Here is a 13517-nt window from a genome sequence, read left to right as displayed (position 1 = left end):
TTATTTAGTTCATATTTTAAGTAAGCTGAGTCCACACCTTGATCACCCTACTGGACAAATTACCGCAAATGCCTTTTAGCTATCTGATCTCATTCGGTTAATTTAAAAAGACGTGGGCTCAGAAAATACCCTGGCAAAAATTTTTAGCAGATACATATATGAAGGATATTAACCTAACTGTCCTTTCAAATGCACATAACCCAGATTAATGCAGTTCACTTTGAGAATTAACTGATGCCTACGTGTTTTGTCCTAAGTGATTTTTGCATTAGGTACAATTTTATGAACTTAATAATCAATAAGCTATACTAAATTGAAGTAAATACCTGTCCTATTTTGCCATAGTATGATGCATAGGTTTGCTTTCTAAGCCCCCATACTTACCAGTAGACAAATACTAAAGTTGTATTTTTAACAGAACTTTGAAAACTCAGACTCAATCTGAATGTTACAAATTAGCCCATTGTTGCCATTACTAGCTTATTGAAAACTGTTAATTCTACTTTATAAGATTGTATTAAAAATGTGTATGAGAAACTTTTTTCTATGAAGTTGTTCACACTTATCATCATTCATTTTAATGTGATCTACTACGAGCACAAACTTATGTAAAAGATTACTGCCTGGAAAGTAAATTGTAAGATAAAGCAATATATATTATGCAATAAACACGCATACATGTATTAGAGTTTCATGATATTGTCGTTAAAAAAAAATTAAAAAGCAGTTTTAGTCAAAAAGAGAAAGAAAATTGAAAGAATATTCACATATTTTAAGTATGACCACATATTCTTACGCACGTGCATTAAGAATACACTGAAAAAAGAGGCCTACCGGTTTCCTCATCGGACTTATTTTCATTGTCGGAGTCGGTAAGGGTGAGGGCTGAGTTCTCCCGACTGGAGAGGCCGGAGCTGCGCCTGGATTTCATCCCTCTGCCCCACAGCCGTATGGCGTGCTCGGGGGACATCCCGCCCTCCGTGTCCGAATCGGCGTCGGAGCCGGCACTCAGGGAATAGCCCTGGCGCAGAATTCCTATGTCCGAGCAGTAGCCGCTTCGATGGGGAGAGGGCTCGCAGATGCCTAGTTCGGCAAGGGTGAAGTTCGTTCCTGGGAGGACAGGTAAAAAAAAAAAAAAAAAAAAAATATATATATATATATATATATATGAAAAATCTGTTAAATGCTAGGGGATTGTTATTTGAAAATAACAGACCTCTTGGATTTCTCTTACTTAGGGTGCACCCCAAGCCTTCACAATGGATTATACAGAGACATCTCTGGTGCACAGATGAATACAGTTAAAATGGAAGAAAAACACAAGACAAAAAGTAGAAAAAGTCTTTAAATTTTAGGTTAATTTTTTCCAACTATTTTGGGGCCCAAATGATTCATCATTTAGGTATGTGATTAATATAAAGCTCAGAGGTCCTAACGACATGACTTGCTTTATACTAACACATAACGGTAGGACTGGAGCCTTGGCTTTGGCTTTTTGAATATCTGATTACTTGAAGGGCAGTATTTTTCTTTTTAATGAAGAAATAAACATGACCCTCCCAGAGAGGTAGGTTTTTACTCTAATTTTCATACAGTTTGCCACTGCAGAGAAAGCAACGCCTTAGTTGGGGAAATCAAGTTTACAGAGCCACGAATCACTTGGAAGAATGCAAACCCACCAGTGATGCTACGTGCAACCTTGTCACCAGTTTTGCACCTTTTATAGTTGGCTTTTTTTTCCTTTTCTTTTTTTTTTTTTTAAAGTATCTGCCACAGTAACTGAGAGAGACCTCACAATCACTGTAACTGCTTTCTACCCTCATTCACCATATGCAGGAATAAAGTGTATGATGACGCCACGCTCAGGAGGTCACTGGGCTTAAAGGCAAAACTCTCAGGATCTCTGTCACAACACGCGACCGTTAGCAGGGCACAACGTGACACAGCGGGCGAAGCTGTACGCATTTCTTAAAGCACACGGAGTCCCCCCGGGCACTCAGAAAGGACAGACCTGCGCTTAATGCCTACTTACACGTTTTTTTCCATGCAGTAACGAACTCAGCTTCAAAAAAATATATGGGAATATTCACTTGTCTCCATGGCTTTCTATGTTTTGAAAAGCAGAGTGGATTTAGCTTCATTACATTGGACTGCAAATGAGGAATCCAGACAGAGTGAAGTCACTGGCAGAATGGCTGCCAATTATTGAACGCGTTTCCTAATTCACCGTCAAACTGAATCTGCGCTCTGCGCTTCTGCGAGGCTGTTCCGTTTTCTCCCGAACCTGTTTATACCTCCCTCTTTTCCCATGTATGTTTATGAAAATGAAGATATATAGCGGTAGTTCATACACTAAGTAAAACTATACTTAAATACCTATTAATAAATCATTTTAATTAACTGGAATTTCTTTGAAGTCTTACAGTTCGGTCACAGATGAGCCGAGACGGATCAGGCGGTATTAAACGCATCAATCTGTGTCAGCCCTCCGCGGTTTCAGACCACCACCTAGCTCCTGAAGCACTTGAAGGCAAGGCGGGTAGGCGCAGACCCACGCAAAGCCCCGCCAGCCCCCGCCTCACTTCGCCAGCGGTCGCCGCCCCACCCCGCCCCGCCCCGCCCCACCCCAGCCGGCCCCGCCCACCAACGGGCGCGCGTGCGCTGACTGACACCGCGCCCTGCTCCAGACACCAACCCCGTGGTGACAGCGGGCAAAAGAGTATTAAATATTAAAAGGCTAACGTTGGAAAAGTCACCTCTTTTCCCTCACAACTCGATAACCCAAGTGCTTCTCATGAGGAATATGTCTTAACCTGCCTTCGAACGACTACTCTAGTAAGCAGAAGTTGTGGTTTACTCATCGACGATGGGCTGAAAAGCCCTAAAAATGAGACTCTCAAGCGCATCTCAGGCTACGGTACTTTTTTTTTTTTTTTTTTTTTTTTAAATAAAGAAACCTGACACTCAGGACATCTAGACGAAAAGAAAAATTACTTTTAAAAGAGAATGTAAGCTTTAATCATATACAGTTTAATGAAATACAGTTAAAAGCAGCTAGGTTGTTTAGAATTTTGTCTTAGCCATATTAGCAAATTAACCTTAGACACAAAAAAACCAAGAGCGGCAAATTAAACCATGCAAAACGGACCAAAGAGTGAGTGTCTGTGGGAGTGTGTGTAAGTAAATATATAAATAAAAAATAGTATGAACTTAGGTCTACTTGCCTGGTAGTTTCTGACCAACACAGGCAAAGTGCATGTTGAAATTAGATAAATGTTAAAATTCCCGAACTTGTCACAACAGTCAAGTTTTCAAAGTTTTCTCATTTGATACTAAAGTACATGCCTACAAATACAAACCAATTACGATTATATTAACTTAATTAGGTTGTCTTACATTCACAATAAAGCATTTTAATGATATTCTGTAGAATTTAACAGCCATTAAATGCCCAGATGATTCCACTCTAATTAGTGTTCCATATTGACGTCAAAATCTGAGGCAAAAAGTGATCTTCAGAGAAATTCTCTCTCCGTTTGTCTGAGAAAAATGGGAAAGGCACTGAAAGTGGAAGAAAAAGGTTCAGAAGACACAGAACTCGCTTATTTATCCATTTGAGTTTTATGCTCTGGGAACGTGGCAAAACGCAAACAGCTCCCAGAAATAAAGAAGAAAAGGTTTGAAAACTGACCAAATTTTTAAAATTTGAGAACTGGATCAGGTCAACTCGAGATGACCTGGAATGGGATGAGGCTACTGAACGGCCAGAAGGCCATCATCTGTGCTGTCTCGCAGAAGTTATCACAACAGAAAACGTGCCGCATACTGCTGGTAGACACAGGCAATACTGGAGATTTCCCCCTCTAGCAAAAACTCGTTCTGGTTTGGTAGACTCTAAATTCAGCGTAATTGTTCTTAATTTAGTTACTCATTTTCAACATTTGCTTGCGCAAAAAATTGAGAGTAGCTGTTCTGGAAGATCACATACACAACACAGTAACTTACTGTAGGGCAAAGGCTTCCCGTCTTCGCTTAATATTCTTAAGTATGAATCCACTTATCTTATAGCGTTTGCCTAAGACCTCACTGAACATATTTTTACCCGTATCTAAGCAGGTTTCTTTTTTAATTGTACTAGATTGTCTCAGCATAACCGCATTAAAGGCACATTCAACAGGTGTTTTTACATCTACACATATGTATCTACACGTACTTACATATATATACACAAACACCTACGCATAAGCAGATATTTTTCACATTTATACATAGGCATGTACACCTCAATATCTTCAATGCCCCTCATTTTACTGAATCTCTATCCTTTCTTAAAAGTGGAGGAAAAGCAACTGCAATGTTTTTATTTAAGGTTCTCTAGAGCTTTTCTTGATCCGGATCAAGAAACCTACGGGCCTCATCTCCTTCACATGAAACTGTCCACATCTCTTGAACAATATATGAACCACTTTCACTAATGTAACACTCTCTTGTTTGATCAGCCACAATTGTGCATCAAGGTATTAACGGCATGAGTAGATTGCCTTTGTAAATTCAGGCAGAGGAGAAGAATCGTGCTACATGGACAGATCTCGTTCACACAAGGATTCACGACTGGAAGAATCCTGCTATTACTCTGCAAATAAAGCACCCTCACACGAGCAACGAGAACATCTAACCCCTTTCACATCTGCTCATGGATGCCAGGAGCCATGCCAACCCGCTCCATCTATCTCCAGATTCTCCATCTCTGCCACCTGAAACCAGCCCCATCTGCTGGGGCGAGCCTAGCCTGCCGTTAAGATGTACTGTCTCTTTCGAGAAGTACCTTCCTTATAGCTCCTTAAGAGATTAGGAGATGAAGCAAATCAAGACCTCACAAAAGAAAATCTGCAGGAGGAGGGTAGTGTTACCTGTCACTGGCCATTCCCTAGGAACTTGATTCAGCCTGCTGCGTGCCCACAGAGGGAAACCTGGCCCACGAGCCGAATAAAACGTGCTACGAGCACTCGCGGCCAAGTAGACAGCCAGCTCCTTTGGTGTTACACAGTATATTCTGCCTCTAGGGCATGCACAGAGCTGGAAGAGTAACTGCACAGTAGTGAAACTACACTCGCAAAGCAGGACCCTAATGCGAAGTCAGAAGCCGTGCTTGCACATTCACAGCTTAAGGGTGTTTTCTTTCAGATTCTTGCAGAATCTAGCACATTGCTGGTGACACTAAGTGAAAAGAGATAAATAACATCATCTCCTTTGTAGGGAAAAATAAAGAAATCTCTTTTTCTTGGAGAACATATCACAAAAAAAAAAGTCACAAGGTTTTTTGCTTTTTCAATATGCAGTAAAGCTTACCAGCCTTCCTCCCCACCCCACTCCTGACTCCCTTCATCCCCACCTACAGAAATCACTAGAGCATTTTAAAAGTTATTGAGCTCAAAATACCTTCAACTGTGATTGTTTTCATTAAAGAAAAGTTACGCTTTTACGTTACATACGCTCCTTTAAGGTATAGGTATAGGTCAACTGTGATTGTTTTCATTAAAGAAAAGTTACGCTTTTACGTTACATACGCTCCTTTAAGGTATAGGTATAGGAGAGGTAACCTCTCATGCAAAAACAGACCGTAGCATACTAGTTTATAAGAAGTTTAACATAATGTAACATACTTGATTGTTATGCCCATAACCCACATGCTGTGAATAGTCTTCCGGTAGAGTAGAAAAACAGCTTTATTTTGATTTTCCTTTACATGTTACTAGTATATCTTTTAAGTTCCTTTTAATGAACTTACCACATAACTTATTAGGTATACAAATACTCACGAAAAGTGTGATTAATTCAACAATGTACAATTCTACTTATTATCTCAGCTAAAACTAGAAAGTATTACCATATAAGCAAAAGCCACTTGCACCTAACCTGTAGGCATAGGTCTCATTTCGTCTATAACAAATTATAGGAATTGCCCTTCTAAAGATTAATCTAATCCAGCTGTGATCGCTACAAGATGCCTCAGAGGAAGATATCTGAAAGCAGTAATGCACAGATGGGATAAGTTTGCTGTGAACACTCAGCAGTTAGAAACTGGACTAAGTCTAAAATCAAAAGGATAAATGCCACTTACAATCTTGCTACTATAATCAGTTATAAGAAGTCAGGGTATTTTTTTCACATTCATATAAAACATTCTGTCTTTTTTCAGGTTTTTGCTAGCTAGCTATCATAGCTAGCTATAATGATTTCTGATAGCAAGAGTACCATAGTTTGGATAGTACCAGTAAGTACCACTATCAGATCTTCCAGACAGACTCCAAAACTAAGTTCAGGGATACAATACTGTCTTCCTGCATTTATGAAACTTTCTGTTTTTTTACTTAAGTCATGATTATAAGTAAAATATTTTAATATAAGCCCTTTCTTTTAAAAATGATATATTTTTTGCATTGATACATTAGATACATTACCATATTGCATCTTTCTGGTGGCTTAAATATACATAAATCAAAGGTACCTTTTCTGTGCAACATACAGCATTTTTAACTACTTAAGCATAATTAATAGCCTCTGTGGTAAATTTAATATTCACACGAAACATGCCTGGAAAACTCTTTATCATGGATATCACAATGAGCACAATACTCCATTTCTGAGAAAAAACACATATTCGAGGAAAAAAAAAAAATCACATGGAAAAGATAAGCTTTTCTTTGATTATGATGCCTCAAAATAGAGGAAATCCTCCACGATTCAGGAGGCCAGATAAGAGGCGATACTGGCTATTCTACCCAGGAACTGGAGCAACCTGCAGCTGGTTTAAGGGCTAGGGTTTTTTTCACATTCATAACATTCATGAAGTTTTATATAATAAATAATAGATAATATAATTATAATTATACTGTTATTATAATATTAGGATTATTACTAAAGTAAGTAATAATAAAACTTTTACCTGAGCTGTTCCCTACTTTTCTATCCATTTTCCCCTAATAGTATTCCTTTAATTAGTGTGCGGCAGGGGGTAATGTAAGACGTACAGCTGCTGTGGGACAACTCCCATCTGGAAAAACTCACTAAAAACACCAGAGAACTGTTCCTTTGGAAAGTACACAATAACAACAATTGAAATAAACTTTGTTCTAGATTAAAAAAAAAAAAAAACTGTAGTGGGGGGGTTGACAGTAGCAAGGCTTCCTGCATGTACCTGTTCACTGCAGAATAAACATTTGCAGATGACTTATGCTCTTTAAAGGTTATTAAAGTCCAGATAGTGCTAGTCAGGAAAGCTAAACATTTTATGATAATCCAATATGAAGTTTAACTGCTTAATGATAACTAATGTATTACTGCAGAGCACATTTATGGCATATAGATCAGAAAGTGCTTTACAGATTGTACTGACTGAGAACGCATGAGGATAATACAGGGATCTTGAAGCTCATCTCCAAAGCACTGTTGTGTAAGCAGTAGGCACATGCGCGCACGCGCGCGCACACACACACCCCCCATAGTAATACTTGCTACAGTTTAGAATATATATGCATACTGTGCAATTTTGTCAGGATTAATACTACACTAGTCTCCAGGCAACAATTTTTTTCAATTCAACAGAAACGTAATAGTTGTCTTAAAAGTGAAAATATCATCTGTCAGCCACTTAAAGTACCTTCTGGAGAAAACCTGACTACAACCAGCCACATACAAATCAATACGCAGACAGACAGGATACCAACACATTGTTTTGAATCTGAAATACGTTTTCTAGCTTTTCTCATTAACGAAAACAAAATCCTTTAATTTTCAATTTTATAATCCTTTTTCCGCCTTGCTTCTTTTTGACTTGGAGATCACCGAGCCTAATACTGCGATATAGATGTTTCTCTTTCTTACAATAAGTCTGTTGACAGTACTAATACAGTAACTACTTTGTCACTGAAAAACTACCAGTGTTTATAAAAGCAAGCATCTACTGCATCTGATGAGATCTCACTCCAGCTCACACTACTGTACAATCTTCAGTTACATGGAAACACACTGCTAAAAGAAACAAAAACACCCTAACAGAAAAACCCCACCTTCTTCAGTGACAGTTGAATTACTCATATTTCTTGTAACCTTTCTCATTCAGTTTTCATACACCAGAGAGAACACAATATGGTTAACTACTCCATACACATTTTTCACGGGTGTGCTGAAAATAGGCCCTGAGAACACCTCAAACACTAGTTAATTTATCTTCACATCCTCATGAGGTGAGGCTGTTTTATCCCCATTTTATAGCTTTTAAGGTAAAGAAAGGGAGAACAGAGAAACCTCTTTCCAGCGTGCCCACTGATTTTATTTCTCAAATTACCTTATAGTGACGAACCCTTTTTTTTTTTTTTTTTTTGTTACTCATACACTGTTTTAGGGCAAAGCGTACATTTATCTTTTTCTTCTCAAATATTGACTAAGAACAAAATCAGATGGGGGAGGATTAATATTTACTGAGGACGGCCCAGGCTAAAGAGCAATTCTTCAGGTTAACATCCGACTTCCTTGAGCAGTCTTTCATTTCTTGTAATCTTTGAAACTTTTCCAAAAACCGAGCAACGCTAAAAGAGAACAGCTTCTTTTACTACAAAGCAATGTGTTATTCCTAGAGATCTGTCCATCCTAAAACTTGAAGGAGGCAAGAAAAAGAAATTATGTAATTCTGTAAGCAACTCTGCTCTCCTCCACTTCTTTGCCCTTCTGCATTCGGGCTGGGCAGACTTGGCACATTAATCAAATCAAGAAAACGCTTATGCAACCTTTGCCATTGCTGGCAAAACAAGATATTTTCTCCAGCATCATTCTCAGAACCAGTCAGCTGTCCCACAGCTACTCACCAAACAAATCAACCCTAAGTGGACAGAATCCATGGAAAATTTCAGCTTAAGTAGTTCAATCTATCAAAGTTCTGAGATCTTACACAGGAAATGCTAGGCACACTCAACGATACATGACCCATTAGCATGTAAATAAGATCTTCCTTTCTTAGTCTGTTCTCTATGTATCGGCTTATCTCTAAGACAATGCACCATCTATCGTTTAGTCAGCAACGGCTGTTTGTGGCCAAGACTAAACCAGAAATCCACTGAGTTTTGTGCACTAAACACGTTCAATGCGTACCTGTATTTGCATAAGTATGTCACGTTGCAGTGAAGGCTGCCTGGGCAACCTCCAGCAGAAGGGGAAAAAATCTACCTAGGGTCTAGACAGACTATGAGTTTGACTCGTAATCTAACACAATTCTAATCCGATTTTCTGCACTTTTTGTAAAAGTGACAAGAAAACATGAGAAATGTTCATATTTAAAAGTACAACAATACTTTTCTTCTATGTGAACAGGACTGGAAATGCTTCTGCAGACGTGATAATAGACATTTTGGCATTCTGAAATTAGTTGTGCTACATTACTCATGTCAAAATACATTCACGGAAGTACAAAGTTAACAACTGGGCTATTGTACAGCATGGGGAACTAGCAGAAACTAACTTCCTCATCCTAAAAAGAAAGACTGAAAGCAACCCACAAAAACTATGACGGGGGGGAAAATAGCACAAATTCTGTTCTCTTCATCTGCAAAGTTAAGTCAACAACACTGCGCTAATATAACTGTTAAAATGATCTGCTTGTCTCTGCAATGATGAACAGTGCATTTGTTGGGAAAAAATCTGTAACAATTCACAGCCTATGTACTGTGATATACTGCAATAGGAATATGTGGTTGCCAATGACTAAAACTCAGGTTCTAGTACTTTCTCTTGTGGAAGTAGCAAAGAAAGACTAGCAGATAAAACTTCACGGCAAGTAATCATGTTCTTAAAGTTTCCAGTAATATTCTACAGTACTTCCCAGCTCTAGCCCAAACACCCTCAAAATAACAGTGGGTTTTTCTGGAGCGGGGGAGCAGCTGTTTGTTTTTTTCTTTTTGGATGAGGTCTTACGAAGACAATTCAGACAGTACGTTTTCTATTCCCACTCCAAAACTGACTAGACGTATGGAACAATTTTATATATCACTTTCCTTAGTGGAGATCATATATTTATAGATAAAATCCATGACAGAAGCACTAAGTTAACAAAGAAAATAGTGCATTTGTGTACATAAAGCTGATAGCAATCATAGAAGAACATAGGAAGCGTTATTTTCATATTGCTTTTTCACGCTAAACAACCTGCTCACCAGCACCTGATAATATCTCCTGTCATACATTCATAGCATTTTCCTGTGAAGGGCAGTTGGGTATCAACCAGAGCTCTACAACAAACTCCAACTTCCAAGATGACTCACTTTACAGAGAGAGCAAAAGAGAGAGAGAGAGTGAGCGAGCGCGAGACAATGAAGTGCTATCCCAATTGAAAGCAGCTAGCATTCAGTATCTTTACTTCCTGTTTGTTCAGATTTGCAATGCACAGTTAGGCTCATGTCGCACAAGAAGCACAATGATTAGACTGTGGTACCAACAGAATCTAAAAGCTTTGTTTCCATCTCTAAAAATAGTATATTAGTCATTTGCATTCTAGCCCAGCTCATGAAGATGCCTGTCCCCTGTTTTAAAAGCATTTTTGGTATGTAAGAAGAGGCTAGTAAGTTCTCCTTGGTCTACAGAAAATATTTCAGTTGTCCAAAAATATACAGATATGAGTACCTGTGGTTAAAAAAAAATCACTGTGCAATTAGCAATCATCTTTGATACGTGAATCTGTACCAGGAGATAAATTAGCTGGTGATAATGTGATGGACTCATGAAAAGCCTTTTCTTATTTTTATTTGTTAAATCAAGATTTAAAAAGCACTAAAGAAATAAACAACTGTTATTGATTTGATAAATAAAGTGTGTTTTCCAGAAACAGTAGAAGTCACAGGTAATAAGGCTTTCATACCTTTGTAACTGTTTAATTGGGAACTATGGAAATAACTGAATCAGCTGTCATCACGGATGAAACCTTAATTGTTTTCTTTTATACCTTGCTTCACAAGTTTGGAACGTGGATCCTCTATATTTTATGAAGGTCCCCAGGCACATATAAAGATTCCTCAGCACTAGCAGCTGTCAGCTGTTCAGTCACAAGGAGCTTCTTCATTGTAAACATCATGTCAACTACAAATAATGGCAATGTAAAACGCGTCCTGCACAGTAGAATATAAGATCTTCAAACCATTATTCAACTCAAAACTGCTGTGCTTACAGTCTGAATGATGCTGCTCGTGACAGGTTTCCGAAGGGCCAGAGATGCCAGCCTCCAACTCTACATTTCTAACCCTGTTAAGAGCACAGCCAGGGACCAGCGAGCAATGACTTCCAGCAGTGTCAGAAGAAATCCATCTAAAATGGAACAAAGAGCTTTCCGGAACTGCCAAATCCATTCAAATATGAGTTTAATACCACCAGATGAGTTAAAAGAAAAAAAAAAAATACATCAACAACTCACCAAATCCATATAAACTTTATGTCAAACTTTAAGGATAATGTAATTAAAATCATTTGAGCACTGCAGTCTGGAAGATACATATATTCTAATCAGACGCCAAGGAAAAGAGATTAAGTGCTTTGAGAGACTATACCTACCACAAAGCAGACTCAACCACATTTTCTCTTATTCGTCAATTCTATTCATTTTATTAAGAGATCAAGACATGTCTTTATTTATTTGATTGAATTATAAATTGCTTTCAGTTTTTCATTTTTAATCCTAATAAAATAATTAGTTATTTCCACAGTCAGTCAGTTGTGGCACTATAAATGGAACAGCTGGCACCAGTTCAGATTATTATTGGTCCTGAACTTTGCTACAGATGAAATACACACCCTTAATACAGCATTTCTTTCATCTACCAATGACTATAATTTGCAGCCTGACTATACCACCGCGAGCACCAAAGGTGAGTGCAGCCTGGCCTTCCTGGCACGGGAGGCAGCTGCCGTGAGACAGGCACCAGCGCTGTCGGGCCGCCAGCGGGACACTGGTCTTACCAGGCTTCCTGCAAGATTAAGGAGGGCGGAAGTACAGTTTCCTTCCATGCACCCTCTTTTGCTTCCTGAGAGTAGCATTTCCCATGCACATGGAACACGCTGTTCTTCATCTCTCTTTGCTGTTCACTATACTATCAACAAGTGCTAGATTTTCCTTTTAGCCAGGTGTATTCGGGCTCCTGCGCTGACAGGCACGCACTGTTCCCAAAATCCTCTTCCTACTTCAAAAAATGCAGCACTTTGTTACTGCAATCTGTTCCTCTGGTTTTTGACCTGAATTTCATTCTCTTCCAGCGTTTCATAATTTCAGCTCCAGTACTTTACATTTTAATTTTGGATTAACTTTCCCCTTGCTCTTCAGTGAGCAAAAGTGTAGATTTGGCATATATGTCAATAAATAGCTCATAGATTATGTTTCTTCTACTTTTCTTCTACTTTACGGATATGTCTCTGTTTTTATAAAACTCCATTTTAACAGCAGGGCTAGTCTTTGCCCTTCTGCTATTCTTTCACCTCCATCTTAGTCCCAGATTTTTTGAACTTCTGGCATTGACCTTGTTTTGGTCAATAAGAAAATGGAGAGGCAAACAGGCTAAGCAATGAGTTTACCTGTTGTGTGATTCTCTTAAGAGGCAATATTAAGTTCATCCCAATTAAAAATATGATTTTGGCCAATTTTCTTATACGTGTGGGGAAAACATGGACCTTGATTTTAAAAACTGATTTTCCTCACTAGGTCATGGCAAAGGGACTTGGTTTTGCCTTTATAAAAAAGTAAACAAAAAAGATTATTTTAAGACAAAATAAACAAATTGTTTCATTCAGCAGCAACTGGAAAAAATGTTTTACTTATTTATTGTTCAGAAAGTTTCTGCAGAGAAACTTTTCTTTTTTTAAACATAAAATTCCTGTATTATTTATTTATTTAACTGCTTAGAGAAGCGCAACACACTGACCAGTCTTCTGGCTAATCCCAATTTTGGGACATTTTTAAACATGAAAAAATATGAAATAAGGGGAAATAACTATCAAATTTTCAATTCTTATGAGCACAACGAAAACCTCAGTGGAAGAATGATTTCTGTTTGTCTCACTGAAGCACTGCTGATATTTAAACTGTTGTTAGGAGGAGTCAATAATTCATTAATTCACTGCTTAACAAAGCAAAGTAGAAAAGGAGATGAGGGAACTGATCTATTTAACAGTCTTCCAATGATGGTATCTTAAGAGGGTGCTCCTTAGGAGACAGCGCTTTCCTCCACAACCTGCTTTAGAGAAAGACGACCAAAGACAAAAGTTGAATGTTCAGGCACTCCAAGACCACATTACATACATGTATTTATATATATGTTCAGATATATATAAACGTGTGTGTGAGATTTATAAATATGTGTGTGTGTGTGTGTGTGTGTGTGTGTGTGTGTGTATACACATCTGTATATATGTATGTGTATACACAGGGTCCTTTACATATACATTTATAAAAGAAAACTTTGAGCAGAATAACTTTCGGGATTCAG

At 38.2% G+C, this 13517-nt stretch overlaps 1 protein-coding gene across 2 annotated transcripts in view; it reads right to left on the bottom strand.

Annotated features, from left to right (window-relative positions):
* The window catches only part of TENM2 (teneurin transmembrane protein 2), a 692618-nt gene that overhangs the window by 491743 nt on the left and 187358 nt on the right, over positions 1-13517 (bottom strand). For both annotated transcript variants that reach the window (XM_068959701.1, XM_068959700.1), the window contains one exon: positions 835-1110. In XM_068959701.1, coding sequence (XP_068815802.1) covers positions 835-1110 — 276 coding nt within the window. The remainder of the gene's footprint in view (positions 1-834; positions 1111-13517) is intronic.

This window comes from Struthio camelus, chromosome 13 (genome assembly GCF_040807025.1).
Source record: "Struthio camelus isolate bStrCam1 chromosome 13, bStrCam1.hap1, whole genome shotgun sequence".
Lineage (NCBI taxonomy): Eukaryota > Metazoa > Chordata > Aves > Struthioniformes > Struthionidae > Struthio > Struthio camelus.
This window is presented reverse-complemented; position numbering and strand designations above follow the sequence as displayed.